Consider the following 15184-nt stretch of genomic DNA (forward strand, 5'->3'; position numbering starts at 1 on the left):
CAAAACGTTTGTTGAAGGTACCTTGGTATCTGAGTGTGACTGCCAGTGTGATGAATGATGATTGCTGGGCCAGCTTTGAACAAGCGTTCCTCCTCCTGTGAAGTCAAACAAACCTCGCAGAGGAAGTTACGGAATTAGCTTTTTGTTAAGGCAACTCAGAGACCAAAATCCACATGCCAAATCTTTAAAACTCTAAATCCAACCTCAGGAGTAGATGGTTCTTCTCAAAAGAATCTCTCTGGAGCTCTCATGTCATTGCTACATATTAGCTAAAGACTCTGACACCCCTGTGCTCACAACAGCAGAGACTTTGCCAGCAAAGCCCAGTGCAGCATTCAGAGGACAGCGTGCCGCCCTGTCCTGTCTGCCAGGCAAACTGCAAAATATCTGTCCAGGGTTGGTATAAAGAATATTTTATTGTGTGTACTCAGCAGATCCTTTGCAGAGTGCTTCAAAGCAGGCAGAGAGAGCAGTAAATGTTGTCTTTGTATGCGTGAATTTGAAAGCCTCTGTTAAACTTCACCATCTATATTTGAAGGCTTAACATTCACACGATCCCTGTTCTTATCACAGACAATACACACCATAGCATTCATTCACAAATGCAAACCAGTCTCTTGTATAAAGTGGAAAAAATACGGATGGAAGGGGGTAAAATATGCAGGAAGCTCTTCTATCCCCATATGGCCTGAAATTTACTCAGGGTATTATACATGTGATTAGCAACTGTCTGTCAACTAAAGGGAAAAAAACTTGGAAAATTTAAGGAGGGTATGGCTTTTGCTGAAGATGCAGTAGTCAACCGATAATTAACTATAAAAAGCAGAATTCTAAATTTCTGCCTCAAAGGTGAAATCTTTGAAGACAGGGAAAATAAGTGGTAAGATTCTCCCATTCTTTGTTTGCTGGCATGCTTGCTAAGACCTGCCTCATAATGGGTTAACATTTCAAATGTGGAGTCAAATCTATCAATTTTATTGTTCTAGTCCAACTGTCAGGACCAAAATTAGACCCTTTTATCTCTAAAATATCTTTAAGAGTGCTAAACATATGTGTATATAAAAGTATAGAAGAGTTTGATGAGGCAGTATTATCGATTATGAATGGACATGGGCTAATACACATAAAGATTGGTGTGTAATACATACGTGTAGTGGGAAGAGTTAAGCGTTGCCACATCCATTCTTTCTGCAGTCCTATAGCTGACATTTCATAATGTAACTGCAATCCTCACATTTGCTTTTAAAATAGGACTCAATATGGAATGTACAATAGTGAATATAAATAAATACATATACACACAAACATACAAGACTTGACTCAAAATACTTTAAAATCAGTGAGTCTGTTTCAGTGGGGGCACAGTAAATAAATGTGATGTTTTTAATATAAATTTACAACCTTAAAATTTAATTCATTTTAAAACCTATTAAACATTTTAATTTAGCATCTCTAACAGGAGATATTTTACATCCTAACATATATGTTTCAGAAATCAAACATTCATCATAAGCATATATAATTTTGTCTCTCTAGCTACTGCCAATTTTTTGGACTTATGTGCAAGATAAATTCCGATAGTGTATTCACACCATGCTTTCTTAAGACACCACTCAAAAGATCTCATGGTGGATTCAGAGTTATTGCTGTTACTTTAGGCTTCACTCCACATTTTGTCTCTATTTTAAAAGTATGATGAAGCTTTTGAGGGAAGAAAAATTACATTTAAGCACTTAATATGTTTCTCTTACTTTTACAGTAATAAGTGGTTGATAGCATCTAACTCTGATATTTTATTTATCCACATACTTACCTAGCTCCCCTGCCCACTATAGTATCTAACTGATTCACAAAACTTAATGAACTTACACTCACAAAACTCCCATGAAGCTGGGAATCATTCCTCAATTTATGTGGGAACAGAGACTTAAAGAGATTCACATGTCTTGCCCAACAGCAGATGAGAAGTTTGAACTTGAATCAAACTCAAGTCTTCTAAATTTCAGTTCAGAAAACCAGCATGTCTTTATAAACTGCTCTTATGCTCGGGTTATGTTTAAAGTGACTCGTTACAGTATATTACATTCGCTTCAGTTTTCTCCCTTTTATTGCTGTATAGTTACAAAGTAAAGGCTGTAACAAAACATGCATAACTTTCTCATCTGTTATTTACATAACAATATCAAGAATGAAAGCTACCTTTATGAAGTTATGCAGCATGTCCTATCAAATACAGTACATATATTTTATCTACATTTATGTACAGAATGACAATTTATGTGAATTGGTTTACCTGCATTTGTTCTATTAAAGAAATATAACAACTTGGTTTAGAAAGGTCAGTAATTTCTTCTGAAACAACACTTTTAATTCTGTTCCTCGTCTGTAGCTGTGGAAGAGCAGGGACCACTATATTCTCAGCGGTAAAATGGTTCTGTCTACTTAGCTAATTTCCCCACACAGTCTGTAGCTCAGTGGTGACATATGTCCAATGTTTCCCCAGGCTTAAAAGAAAAGGAACTCACACTCTGCCAAAGAACAGCCAAGACCATAGAGGAGATGAAATATAAGATAAAATAGTAACGCTGCAGTGGAATGAACCCATATGGGACCTTGATTTTTTAAAGTGGCACATTACAGACATAAACCTGAGTTGGAGGGATCAAATCTGAATCAGCAGCAAGAGCAAAGCTCTCCAAAATTCAGCAGGGTTCAGATCTCCTGCCTGGGCTGGCTCTCATCCTTCGGTGAGATGAAAATGTAATAGGAAACTCTAGCAAGAACATGTATTTTCAGCTCCACGATTTGACTAATGTTGGTAGAGCACTTTCAAGATGAGTCATACTGCATACCATGTGTTTCTCTTGAAGAGGATTCAATCCACTTTTATACTGACCTTTATCACATCCAGGAATTCACAAATACACTCTATTATTCTGTGCATACCCTTTGTGTATATATCTGTAATAGCAAATTAAATGTGCCTAGGACTGTTTTCTGGCAGTAAAGCCAACTGCCAGAGGAAGACCTGAAAGAAAGGTGGAGTGAAAAACCATTTTACCCTCCAGAATAGCATGGACATGTTCAAACACTTCCTAGTAGGCATGGTAAACAGGAGTGTATTAGTTGTTGTAGATCAAGAACATGGAGATTGTTCCATCATTTTATCAATGAGTTCCCATACCTGATAATGTTCCCTTACTCTAATTTACCAGTACAGATACAGCATCTGTTTCTACAGTCACGGTGAGGGCCCAGGCATACCTGCTCATATACTTATATATAGTACTAAGACCATGAAAAATAACAGAAATACTTCAGATTTCTGTTTCTATTTCAGGAAAAACAGATTAGCACTGAATTTCACAGAGTTGGGCTCAAACAGACCAAGGCTGTCAGAGAAGCACAGTCATAGATTAGTTATGCCCATCTTTTTCCTACAAACTTTTAAGCATTCTGGTTTCATTATTACTTGCTTTCTAAGGCACGCAGGCACCCTTTTCCAGGCAACCAGACTTGCTAGTGTGATTTCATTAGCAGAACTTGATTCATTACTAGTATTTCAACTGATAGTCGTTGCTGGTAAAAGGTGAGATAAGCAGAGTCAAACCTAGGCACTGTCAGTATATTTGCAGCTGCTCTTCTCACCATGGGCACAGTGTTCTGAGAAGAACAGAAAGAGAACAGGAGTGTGTTTGCTGGGAAGGAAGTGTATGAGAACAGAGGAGGATGAAGTATCTGCTGGTTTTTGCTCCAGATGCCAAACCAAAGCTTTAACCACTGGCTGTCACTGAGGATCCTGTGATAGCTTTTACAAGAACAGTTCAATGCATTTCACTTAGTTGTCACTTTTTTTTCAAAAACACTGTTGTGCAATGGCATTGGTGTGGAATAGAAGCTGAATTTCACCACAGAGATAGCTACATTTCAGTGGTGGGTGAAGTGATCCCAGCAGACTTTGTAAAGCACTTTGGGATTCTTACAGATGAGAGGTGCTATATAAATGTCGGGTATTGTTATACACCACTTAGGAGAAATGTTTCCATTTAGTCCTCTGGATTTACTGTTGAACATTTAGAGATAATCGTCATTGCTGATAATAACAGTAAGAACAGCATCTTGAATGCTGCAGACTGTGTAGATTGTTCTGTATTCTGCTTGTCTGTAACAGGAGGTCGCATACTGATAAGAAGGAGGAATTTTTTGACAATGCAATTATGGAGAACTAGTTATTTTTCATATTATATGGTCAAAGTGCAACTGTCAGAGTTATTTACATGGCTGCATCATTTACAGCCCAGGATTATTGAAAGATTCAGCAAAAAGGTAAGCTGCTTTCATGATGTTATTCAAAACAGCACAGTACAACAGCTTCCTGTAGTAGGGCCATTTGTTTTACTGTATTACCTCTCTGTATTTGTCTAAGATCTACTCATTCATTTTATTAATAGATTTTATTCAAATGCATGACAGATGTTTCTAACAATGCTTACCCAAGCACTAGTTAGAATTTGTTAGAGAGATTCCACTGGTTATCCTAACATAAGTGCCTTTGGATTTTGGTGTTTTGTTTGGGGTTCGGGGAGGGGGGGCACTTTTTTTTAGCATAACAGAGTTCCAAATGTAGTCCTGTATTGATTTTAATAGGAGTGTAAAAGGCAGACTATTTTTGCCAGGCAGATGAATAATTTCAGCTATGCTCTAACAAATCAGATGGTCTTTATAATACTGGAAACCAATCCTGCCCCAGCAATTCTCTCAACTGAGTATACAGAATATAAAGACCCTCACATTCCCTCTTCTTCTTCTGCTTCCCAAGTCTCTCCTCTCAGATTTATGCCTTCCAATCGGGGTATCTCATTAACCTGCAGGCTCTATCCCTGCCTCATTATCTTCTCCTGAACATCTGAGAGAGGCAGAAGCCAGGCTGTATTAACCCACTGATTGCTGCTGACCAAGTGATGCCCCTGAGCCCTTCTTGAAGCAGCTTTGGCTGAATAAAAGCTGCTGGAGGATGCAGTCTGGGACTGAATACTGGGTAAGAAAATGGGAGTAATCTACCGTGGGGATTCATTTTGCCAAAACCTTGGCAAAACCTCTGTGTGCAAGGGAGCTGAATCTATCCCTAGGGAAGCCGTGCATGCTTCCCTCTTATTCCCAGTGTCTTTTAGTACAGAAGTTGTAAAAGCATTAAAATGTACAGAAGTACCTCCTCCCCTCTGCTAGCCAGCAAGGGCACTCTCCTGGCTAATCCAGAAAGATTACCCCCAGGAAAAGGGGCTAAATGCTTAAGAAAACATAATGTTGCTGAAATTCATTTTACAGTTCCTCCCCCCCTTTCAAAAATGCCACATGTGAGCTCAGTGCAGTGGGCACTGTACCCAACACCTGCAGGATTGTATCCTATACAAATTCCCAGAAATTCCCCGTCTTCCTAGAGTATTGATGCTTACATCTACTTTCAGCAGCTCTGTTCAGAATTACCATAAAAGATCAGAGTGCAGCTTGGAGGTCAGTGTGATCATAATTTGGCCATGCTGGTATATTTACTCTTGCTAATAGAGTTTACTTCTTTTATTTTTCCTTATTGCTGCTTTTACCTTGTTCTCTCCCTGTGGAAGTTTAAGTACTACCTATCATGGGAGGAAGAAAAACCTCAAAATTCTGGGAAGAGTGTGATAGATTTGTCCCACACACGCAGAAGAAAAGAAACAGCCAAATAGCAGAAACACAGACAAGCATCTATAGATTTAGGCATTGTTAAAATGTGGAGTAACACAGGGTACTACTACTCATTTCATGGGCTAAGCAAAAAGTTAACACCAATAATATCTGCTTAAAGGACTTAAATAACAGAGAAGGCAATTTTAAATAAAAAATCCAGAATGAAACCAGTGAAGTACTTATGCAGTTAGTCAGAGATGTGGCTTAAGACATGAGGAAAGATATTTCTGAAATCTCCTACAAAAAAAAAAATTAAAGCTAAAGGTTTATCCCAACAGTATCATAAATTCTCCTCATGCTCAGGGTTAGCACAGCAGAAACCAGAAGCATAAAATGTCTTTCAAATATCAACTCTTCTCAAGTGACATAATATTCTTAAGTATTTAGCTGAATAAACATGTAAACATAACAAGATACATGTTCATCATATGATAGATGGTGGATCCACCTAACTCTTCCCAGAGATGTCTTTATGGAAACCACTGAAGAACCTCTGTAATTTAATCACTAGCCACTACAACTGGCTGACTGCCTGTTAATTGCTCAGACAATAGCCAAATTGTCAGACCAAAAGACCACCCAGTGATTCATTGGGCTGTCACTCCATATAACTAAAGCAACAAATATAAGAAACAGTGCCTGGAATGAGTCTTCACTTGTGATGTCTTCTCAATGTTTTTCTCAGTATCCTATCCATTAAAATTGTTCATCAACTTCTTTTAAAGCTTGAAATCTTATTGCTGCAAATCTGAAGTTCCTAAGGAGCAGCTATACTCTAGGGTGACTGCAAAAATATCTCTAAGGAAAGCCATGTTTGGTAGGTCTCAGCGTTTCTGTATCATATTGCTCAGGTAGTTTTGTTGATTTAGCATAACAAGTTCGGGCAGGGATAACGAAAATCTACCAAGCTTTTTGTTATGTAATTTTGGTTGTGTATTTTACTTACAAAATGCCGTGACCACCTACACAGTCCTTACTAAATCCTTACAAAACCTCTCCATGGTAGGGCCTTGCAAGTATTTCCATTCCACGGGCAAAATGCTAATACACAGAAAGTTATTTTTTCAAGAGCTTTTAAAACATGTATTCTTTACAGGTCATGAACAATCAGCACTAATATGAACTCTGGTTGCAAAGCATGGAACTCTCCCATAACTACATTGAGTGTACTACCACTGTAATAGAGGAAAGGTGAAAAGATATTCTTATTACTTAAGCAGTGGCATCATTTTGAAAATATCAGCAAAACCCCATGTGGATTTGGGAGACCTTGAAGCAGCTTTCTAACAAATATCTGCTCACTGGAATGGAATCTAAGATTGATTTAACGGATGCTATGAAGTGGAGAGTAAAAACCAACAAATCTCCAAAACATACCCTATAAGCAGCTAAAATATATTTCCTTTAGGCATGTATTTATCTGGAGGAGATTTAAGAAGGGAAGTGCTTTTCCCATTAGTACTGTCCACTGTAGCAGCTGTAGCATCATCCTCAACGGTATACAGGAGAGACAAAAGCTGGCTATCCCAGTGTTTTGATAGGACATGTATTCTGTTGCTGCTCTTTTCTAACCATCATTAATTCTACTTTTACTGTTGTCACAAATTTTATCAGCCACAAGTTCATACTTTCCCTCTGCTAGTCCATTACCTGAAGCACTAGTTAAGTGGGAGGAATGTTATCACTCCAGGACATGTATCACAACATCTGTAAGGGCTTTTTGGTCATAGGGCCGTTAGGCATTAGGAGCCTTTTTGGTCACAGATCATCCATTGAGTGCACCTTGAAGCTGTAATGGACCCTCCAGTGTGGAATTCTGTCCTCTGAAGATTGTCTGCCTGACTACAATTGGCTGGATGATATACTGGGCCAAGGGTTTCTACTTCCTACCACATAACAAGGGTATCAGAGGGATATTGGTTCCTGCTTCTCTCTCAGGCCAGAACAGACCTGTCCAAATCTGCAGCTGTGGCAGCTGGATGAGGATGGTTAAGTGCCGCAGTCTGCCCACTTCCCCAGTTACCTTAGCTGATTCCATGTTCAGTGTGGATTAAATCTCCACCAAATGCATCCCCAGACAGGATCCTATGGAATGAGAAATGCTGTCAATTGGATATTTAATCTCCCTGTTAGTTCAGCTGCTACTGGTTAAGAAGCACTGAGGGAGTTAATGCTGATCCACTTTGTATGACAGCTTACTAAAAGTACCATTTGCCTCCAGCATTTAAATAGTATTTCCTAGTTCAAGGAACTACCATCATTACGCTTTTTTGTGCTAGTTTTTTTCTCTGTGCACAGTCACGTGTGTCACACCTGCTTTTATATCCCACGGCCTGGAGATGATCCCACAAAGCCTCCCTGAGGTTTCATCTGATGCTGCAGAGACTGAGGCTGCCAGACAGTTTTGATTCTGGGTCTCAGTCTTGTTGCTTCTCTTTCAAAACCTCTCTCTCCTTCTTAGCCAAAGTAAATGTCAGAGTGCAGACAATTCCATGCTATGCCAAGCTAAAGATATTTAGACCTTCAAAATGTGTTTTTTTTTTTTTTTCCAGTATGATTCATGATATTTTTTATAAAGCACTATGATTAGTAGAGCCCACAGCACAAAATCCTACACTGTGTATCCCATACCTTTCTCTGTCCTTCCTCGTTGTATCGTTGACAAGGATGCCCACAGTCTACAGCTTTCCTGCCCAAGCACCTGCTAGCTGCTTCTCATTTTGCAAGGAAATAAATGTGGGAACTATCCTAGTAAATGTTAACATTTTTTAACTTTCAGAAACACTGTGTGTATCCTGAAATCTAGCACAGTAGAAAAAGTACTAGCAATGTAATTTACAGAAAGAAAATACATCGTAATGTACAAAAAACAAATAGTGGCATCTATGTTCATACAGACAGATATGACATGCCATCTTTTAAACACTGATATTATGAAGTTACAGGCTTCTTTAAAGGTATATATAGCTATACTGATATCCATCTTTAAAGTAATCATGCTTTCAGTTCATTCTCAACAATAATGTTCTTAAACATGGTGTTTCAGAATAAACTTAAGCTGGAGTGAATTTCAAGGCTTGAGTGCTGCTGCCATCTACATGGCAGGAAGACTATAAACCAAAACAAACAACAAAAATATGTATGTTGCATTTATGGGCACAGCTGTAAGTCTGTTTGCCAGTGTGATTATAGAAAATAAAGTTCTGAAACTGAACAGAATCTTCTATTACCCTGAGTTTCTTTGTGGAAAATTCATAATGATTTAGAGTACTACTGCCTCAGGTCCTTATTATCAGGAAGTTTACACATTATTTAGATACAATTTGAGAATAAGTAAGGAAAATATTATTATTTTACTAGTGTTGGATATTGTTAATATTTTTCTGCTGAGTATTAAGTTTTCAAACGCTAAACCCCCATCCCCCGAGAAATATCTCCCAGTTGCTGTAAAAACAGAGGGAGTAATGCACTTAATGAAATGACATATGCTACTTCGGTGATGCTATTTTTCACAGCTATCTTATTGAGAGTATTTCCAGAGGAAGAAAACCAGCTTTTATCCCTATGTTTGCATGACACAATGTAAATTCAGGCTGCACAACTCTGCTTTCTCAAGCTAAAGTTTCTAGAAACATATGAAAGAAAAAGATAAGTGCAACTAAATTTGTACTGTGTAAGAATTTCATCAAATGCACAGTTGACTCTAAAAACCCCTCTGCAGATGTTTGTTAAGTTTCATAACGCTTAACATTGTTTAGCAACTTGCACTGCTTCACCCTGACAGCTATATTTGTACTTACCCATCACACCATATCCAGGACACAGATTCATCAGCAGACAGGGAAGGTAGTCTTTACGCGATGTGCTTCTGTCCTGCAGCACAGCTCTCGGACACACTTTAGACTTTCCAGCAGGTGTCATTCAAGAAACAAGCTTCCCGTGGTCCCCCATAAAACAATCCTGGGTTATTATCTGAATTTTATGTTGCATCCAAGTTCAGTATTATTTCTTCAAAAATAAGACTGATGAATTTTCACTTTGGGGATCTATGAATTCAAATTATAACCCAACTCGAACTCTAGTAATAATTCTAAGAGCTTTGCCTAGCAGTTCAGACTGCATACCCTATGAGGAAGGAAAAAGGAGAAGACCAGCCCTTGAAATACCTCTGCATCCTCTTCTCATGCAAGAAGAATGGCCTGCAAAATTCAGCACAAATACCCATTGCGAGAAGCAGAACTTTGTCTTCACAGATCCCCCATCAGGAATGTGCATGCAATGCTATTCAGCACTGGCACAATGACTTTGAGATTTGTTCTGGAGCTCACTGCCCTAGTCTGCCTTCAGAGAACATGCTTTTTCAAAAGGAGTAAAAACCTGGAGAGAGGTAATGCTGCTTATTGCACCTGTCCCATTCCTTTCTGAATTTTCAACACTCCGTCAGACTTGCAAAATCATTTCCCCTGCTAGATTTCTGGTGTTGTCTGGAGCTCGTAGCCCTGTTACATAGTGGTTTTGTTGAAGTGTCTCTTTTTTCAAAGAAACACTGAATCTCATCTATATATTTCAAGTTCCATGACAATTTGCTTTCAGAACTTCTTTCACGGGACTGTGGAAGAGCTTTGCTCAACAAAATGCAACCCAAAAATGGAAACAGTTGATTTCAATGATCAAATTTATAATACGTAAATAACACAAGAGATTTCAAAATATAATGCTTGGATTTGGAGCCATAAATGAACAGTTCAAAGTTTAGGGATGTTTCCAGGCAGGAAACTAGGTCAGTGACCATTCAGCAAGTATGAATCATTTGGAAAACTCAAAATCCCTCAGATCAAAGAGACATCAGTGAGTTTTGGCTTGGGCTTATACTAAAGGACCAGTAACTTCCTTTTTAATTTTTTTTAACAACATAATGAATTATGCACATAATGTAAAAAAATGCCTACAGGATTTCAAAGCTGAAAATCTATTTTCAAGAGCGAGCCCTGCATATAGAACCCTACACCTCAAATTTCATGCTGAGATAATGCTGATGTATGAGTGGGTTGTCCCACACTTACATGGCATCTCTGCCTTCGTCCTAGCCTGGCTTGCTTGTTCCACCTCTGCTCTTTGCACTGAGGTCAGTGTTTGTCTTCACACGGCCTGGCTACACAAGCCCCAGTGCAAACATAAGTGAGGGGACACAGAAGCATATGGCTGGACTGGGGAGAAACTGCACTGACTGTGAAACCACAACTTGAGCCATACGGTTTATTGGACCCTGTGATTTCTGGTCGAAAAAAAAAAAGACCTCACAGTTTAGGTATTCATGATTTTTTTTGCCTCATATCTAAAATGTAGACAACAACTCTAAAATATTAGCATATTACTCCTTTTGGCAGAATTCCTTCAGCGTAACACCAGAAAAATGCATTCTTAATTACCTTGCAACTTCGTTGTAAAATCAATCTCCATAAGCATGAATACAGTGGTACATCAGACTGCATTAGTATAGGAATGTTTCTTCAGTTATGGCTTACAAGCAATCATTGGAGGAGGTTAATATGTGTTTTTGTATATAGCTCTAAGATTGCCACTTTGATGCAAAAAGGTCACTCTAAGCCAGAGTTTCTCTTGAGCATGTACTGTAAAGTTGGTTGTTTGAAAGACATCCAGACCATATGGGAAATATATTTGCTTTACTGGGAAATAAATGTAACTAGTAAAAAAGTTCCTGCCTTACCTTACCGATACTGTAATTATAATTAGCACAAAGCACACATAAGCATGTGCCAAACACCAATCATCGCTGCACAAACCATTCAGAGGGCTGTCTGTATTGGCAGTCTGCTGATGTGCTCTGCTTTGCAGGATTAAAGACGAGCAATCAGATATTGTGTTGCGCAAATGTAATTGCTACTACAGCAATACTGGGTGTTACGGACAATGCCAATTTCTTGAGCTATGAGACCTCTTTGAACACATCAGTTTTTAAAATATCTAGTAGAAATAGTTTTAAGGAGAGTTGTTACCCAGGCATGAAGAACAGCGCTGGCCCAAGTGAGCAGATGCTGATGCGTAGCGGTAACGTTTGTTGTGAAGGGAAACGGATGTTTCCATGCCAGTGGAAGACTACTGCAGCCAGCTAGAGGTGACTGTTGACAAGGATGCGTGGCAAAGGAGATAGCAAAGTCCATCCCTTATTTGCCATTTGTTTTGCTATCTGCAAACCATTTGTTTTGCTTTGCTGTAGTGTTACTAAGTGCCTGTAGGTGTATTTGCAATTTTATTTTTAGCTTCTTGATGTTTGCAGCTCTGATTTAACCATAAAACCATATAAACCAGCTGAAGACACGTTCTGCTCTCTGTTCTGTTGTACAACTATAAATAAGTCCACAAAATTATTCCAGAAATCCAGCATAGTAAGTGAAAGAACGAAGCCTTAACACTCAACATCCAGATTGTTTAGTCACCGTAATTCAAATACAAGTTCATATAAACAAGAGATATGTTTTACACAGGAAAATACCTTCTAAGAATAAGGAAAGTTGTTTCTGAAAAATACCGATTATGTAAAAACCAGTAACTTTTCTGTTAAAATATGTATTTTGTCTGCATGGTATTTACAATTACAGAAAAATAATATTAAATATCTTTATCTTCTATGGATTGTAGCCTATTTTAATGACATATTCTTTAACTGAATAAAACCTGAAATACTACATCTCAGAAGGCCCTTCCACTCACTGTTTCTGAAGACCTCTCTGCTGTACACTACACTTCAGAGATACAGACTCATGGGATATAAAAAAGCAGAACAAAGAAGGCTTCATCTCTGTTTCATGTTTAACCAAATTCAAGCCACAGTATGGCAACAGAACCCTGGTTTTGTTACTCCTGCAGCCATGACATGTCCCCACAAGTAAGAAAGATTTATTGCCAAAGAATCTTTCCACGCTGAAGAAATCTTCACTCTCCTAGTGAAGGCAGCTTACAGCTGACATGACAATTAGGAAGGATAACATCACAGTATGATTTCCACCATAACATACAGGTCCAGAAAAGCATATCCCCAAGTCCCTTTGACTTCATTAGCAGTCCCACTGTTGGTAATACAGAAAGTGAGTTTACAGCTCTGAGTGGGCATTATTTGTCACACCAGCATAAATCCCCCAGAACGTTAAGTGATAAATGAGTCTAATAAGCTGCAAATATTCTCCAAACATAATGATTTTTTTTAGAAAAAAAACAACAAAAATGTATAGCTGCTTTTCCCAGTGAGCACAAATAGAAATTCAATGAAGTATATCATTTCAGAAGAGGACTCCAATGGGTTTCTCCAACTTATATTGGTAGTACATTTCAACAGAGGATGGTGATGGCAGTATTTATAGAAAAGGAAAATTTACATGCTAGACATGACCAGATTTATAACCAATTTCCCATGCTCTCCTGTACACAGAACATTCTTTGTATTCTAGTTGTTTCTAAATATTCCATGTTTAATTCAAAATGTTCATTTTTCCTTTAAATGCAAGCAAATTTTCTAATCATTTCAAACGCATTTGCTTTTGCTCAGTGTTAAAATGTAATTGGTACTAAAAGTCAAAATCAAGGAGAGAGAAAAATTTAAATTTTATGTATGTAAAAGAATATGAAAATTGATGCAAATGTTTTATGGTCAAAGTTGTAAGATTTGGGATCAGTACATAAACTAGTGAAAAACATCTAAAAATAAAGATTTGATATCTTCTACGTTAGCACTATCTAAATTTAATTGAATAAATGTAAATCTACTAGTGATGGAAGTGTGAATTGAAGTCAATAAATCACCAAAAAGAAGCTGATCTTATGGAGCGTATTTCCTCTGAAAATGAATTGTTAATGGTATACAATAATAAATACAACAAGCCGTTTCATGTCCACACCACATACGTCTTATTTCTTGGCTGTTCTGGTGCATCTTCTAATTCTTTCGGCTAAGCAGGATTTTCTAACACACCTTACAGGAGCACACCTTAGATATCCAGGGATGTGGCTTCATGTCATCTGGAAAAGGAATGTATTCATCTGGCTTAATGATTTTACAGTTTTAGGTATCAGGCACGATCTCGTTTTTAAAAAATCAGCTATTTTACAATCTTTCTATAAAGTAAAAATCTCTATAATTTTTGTAAAGGAATGAAAACTTTCAGCACCAATATGCTAGTGTTAAAAAATACCACAAATCTACCTCCAGAAGACTGTTTACGTTATAATTGCTATACTACAAGAGACAATATGGAACCTAAAACAGCTCAAGAGAATGTATGGAGTTCCTCAAAACTTTTCTCCTGAACAGCCTTTTCTTTTTTCTTCCTTTTCTCTTTTAAAGGAAAACATCCCAGTGGATCAGCAGAACGATAATTTCTGGTTTAAATTAATAGACTGTTTATGTTTTCTCTGCAAATATAGTTTTCAAATTATATATATTTTCTTTCAGCAGAAATAATCCTACACTAGCTGTAAACAGAAGTAACAGGAAGTTATACTAAGGCATTATATTTTAAATCTGTCACGGCTTATTAGAATTCCACAGAAAAGCACTCTCAATCATCAGTTTTTAGCTTCATGATTTCTTCTTATTTGATGTATGGTCATATTTACATCCTGAATTTTAAATATTACTTGTATTAGAAACACTGCTTAAACAGATACACCTTTTATGAGTACATCAACATCGAGAAAGCAGCACACACTATTTTTTCCCAGTCTAATGGATATCTTGTAAATTTATCATATTGTCTATCATCTTTCTGTCTATCTGTGTCATAGACACAGAGAAATACACATTTTCTTGATGTCCACTATATAGTCTTCTGGTTTTACAGTTTGATTTACTATTAATAAAAACCCAAAACAAGACATGAGTCATGACACTAGTAACCCAGAAAGCTGATAGGATGTGACACCACATCTACTGCAGTGAAATTCTTACAGATTCGTCTGTGCCTACATTGGAAATTCCAGAAACTCTTTCTGGAATAATTCCTAGGCACTAACATTTTGTACACAGTTGCTGAGCAGCAGGGCTGTCAGTGCCTGTGATCAGTGGGCTGCCCCTACATTCCATTCCCTTCCTGCTTCATGCATCATCAGCAGCAGCAACCTCCAGCACTGCATTCCTGAATCACTCATTTACTCCTAACTACTTTTCATAATGATGCAAATACAGAAAAAGAATACTTAGAAATTTACTGAATATTTACTTCCACATTCTGCCTGTGTACTGATCAACAGCCATATAGGTGACACAGTGCTGATTTAAGTAACATACTCTCCAGTGGATGGAGCTTGGAGCTGGTAAGTGAATATTCAATAGAGTAATTATAACTTGCCTGGTAACAAGATAGTCACAATTTTAGTGCCGTATTTTTAAGCACACTGTGGCTAATAAGAATCTCTGTTCTTGATACATTCCCATTTCTATTTGCTG

At 37.8% G+C, this 15184-nt stretch overlaps 1 protein-coding gene across 3 annotated transcripts in view; it reads right to left on the reverse strand.

Annotated features, from left to right (window-relative positions):
• Positions 1–15184, reverse strand: part of WDR72 (WD repeat domain 72) — a 394822-nt gene that overhangs the window by 257808 nt on the left and 121830 nt on the right. The window contains exon 20 of one of the 3 annotated variants that reach the window (XM_074880506.1): positions 12159–13758. The exons of the other annotated variants lie outside the window; for them this stretch is intronic. Coding sequence (XP_074736607.1) covers positions 13703–13758 — 56 coding nt within the window. The 3' untranslated portion in view covers positions 12159–13702. Of the gene's footprint in view, positions 1–12158; positions 13759–15184 lie in introns of those variants that run through there. 3 annotated transcript variants of the gene reach the window in all.

Source organism: Strix uralensis, chromosome 11 (genome assembly GCF_047716275.1).
Source record: "Strix uralensis isolate ZFMK-TIS-50842 chromosome 11, bStrUra1, whole genome shotgun sequence".
Taxonomy (NCBI): Eukaryota; Metazoa; Chordata; class Aves; order Strigiformes; family Strigidae; genus Strix; species Strix uralensis.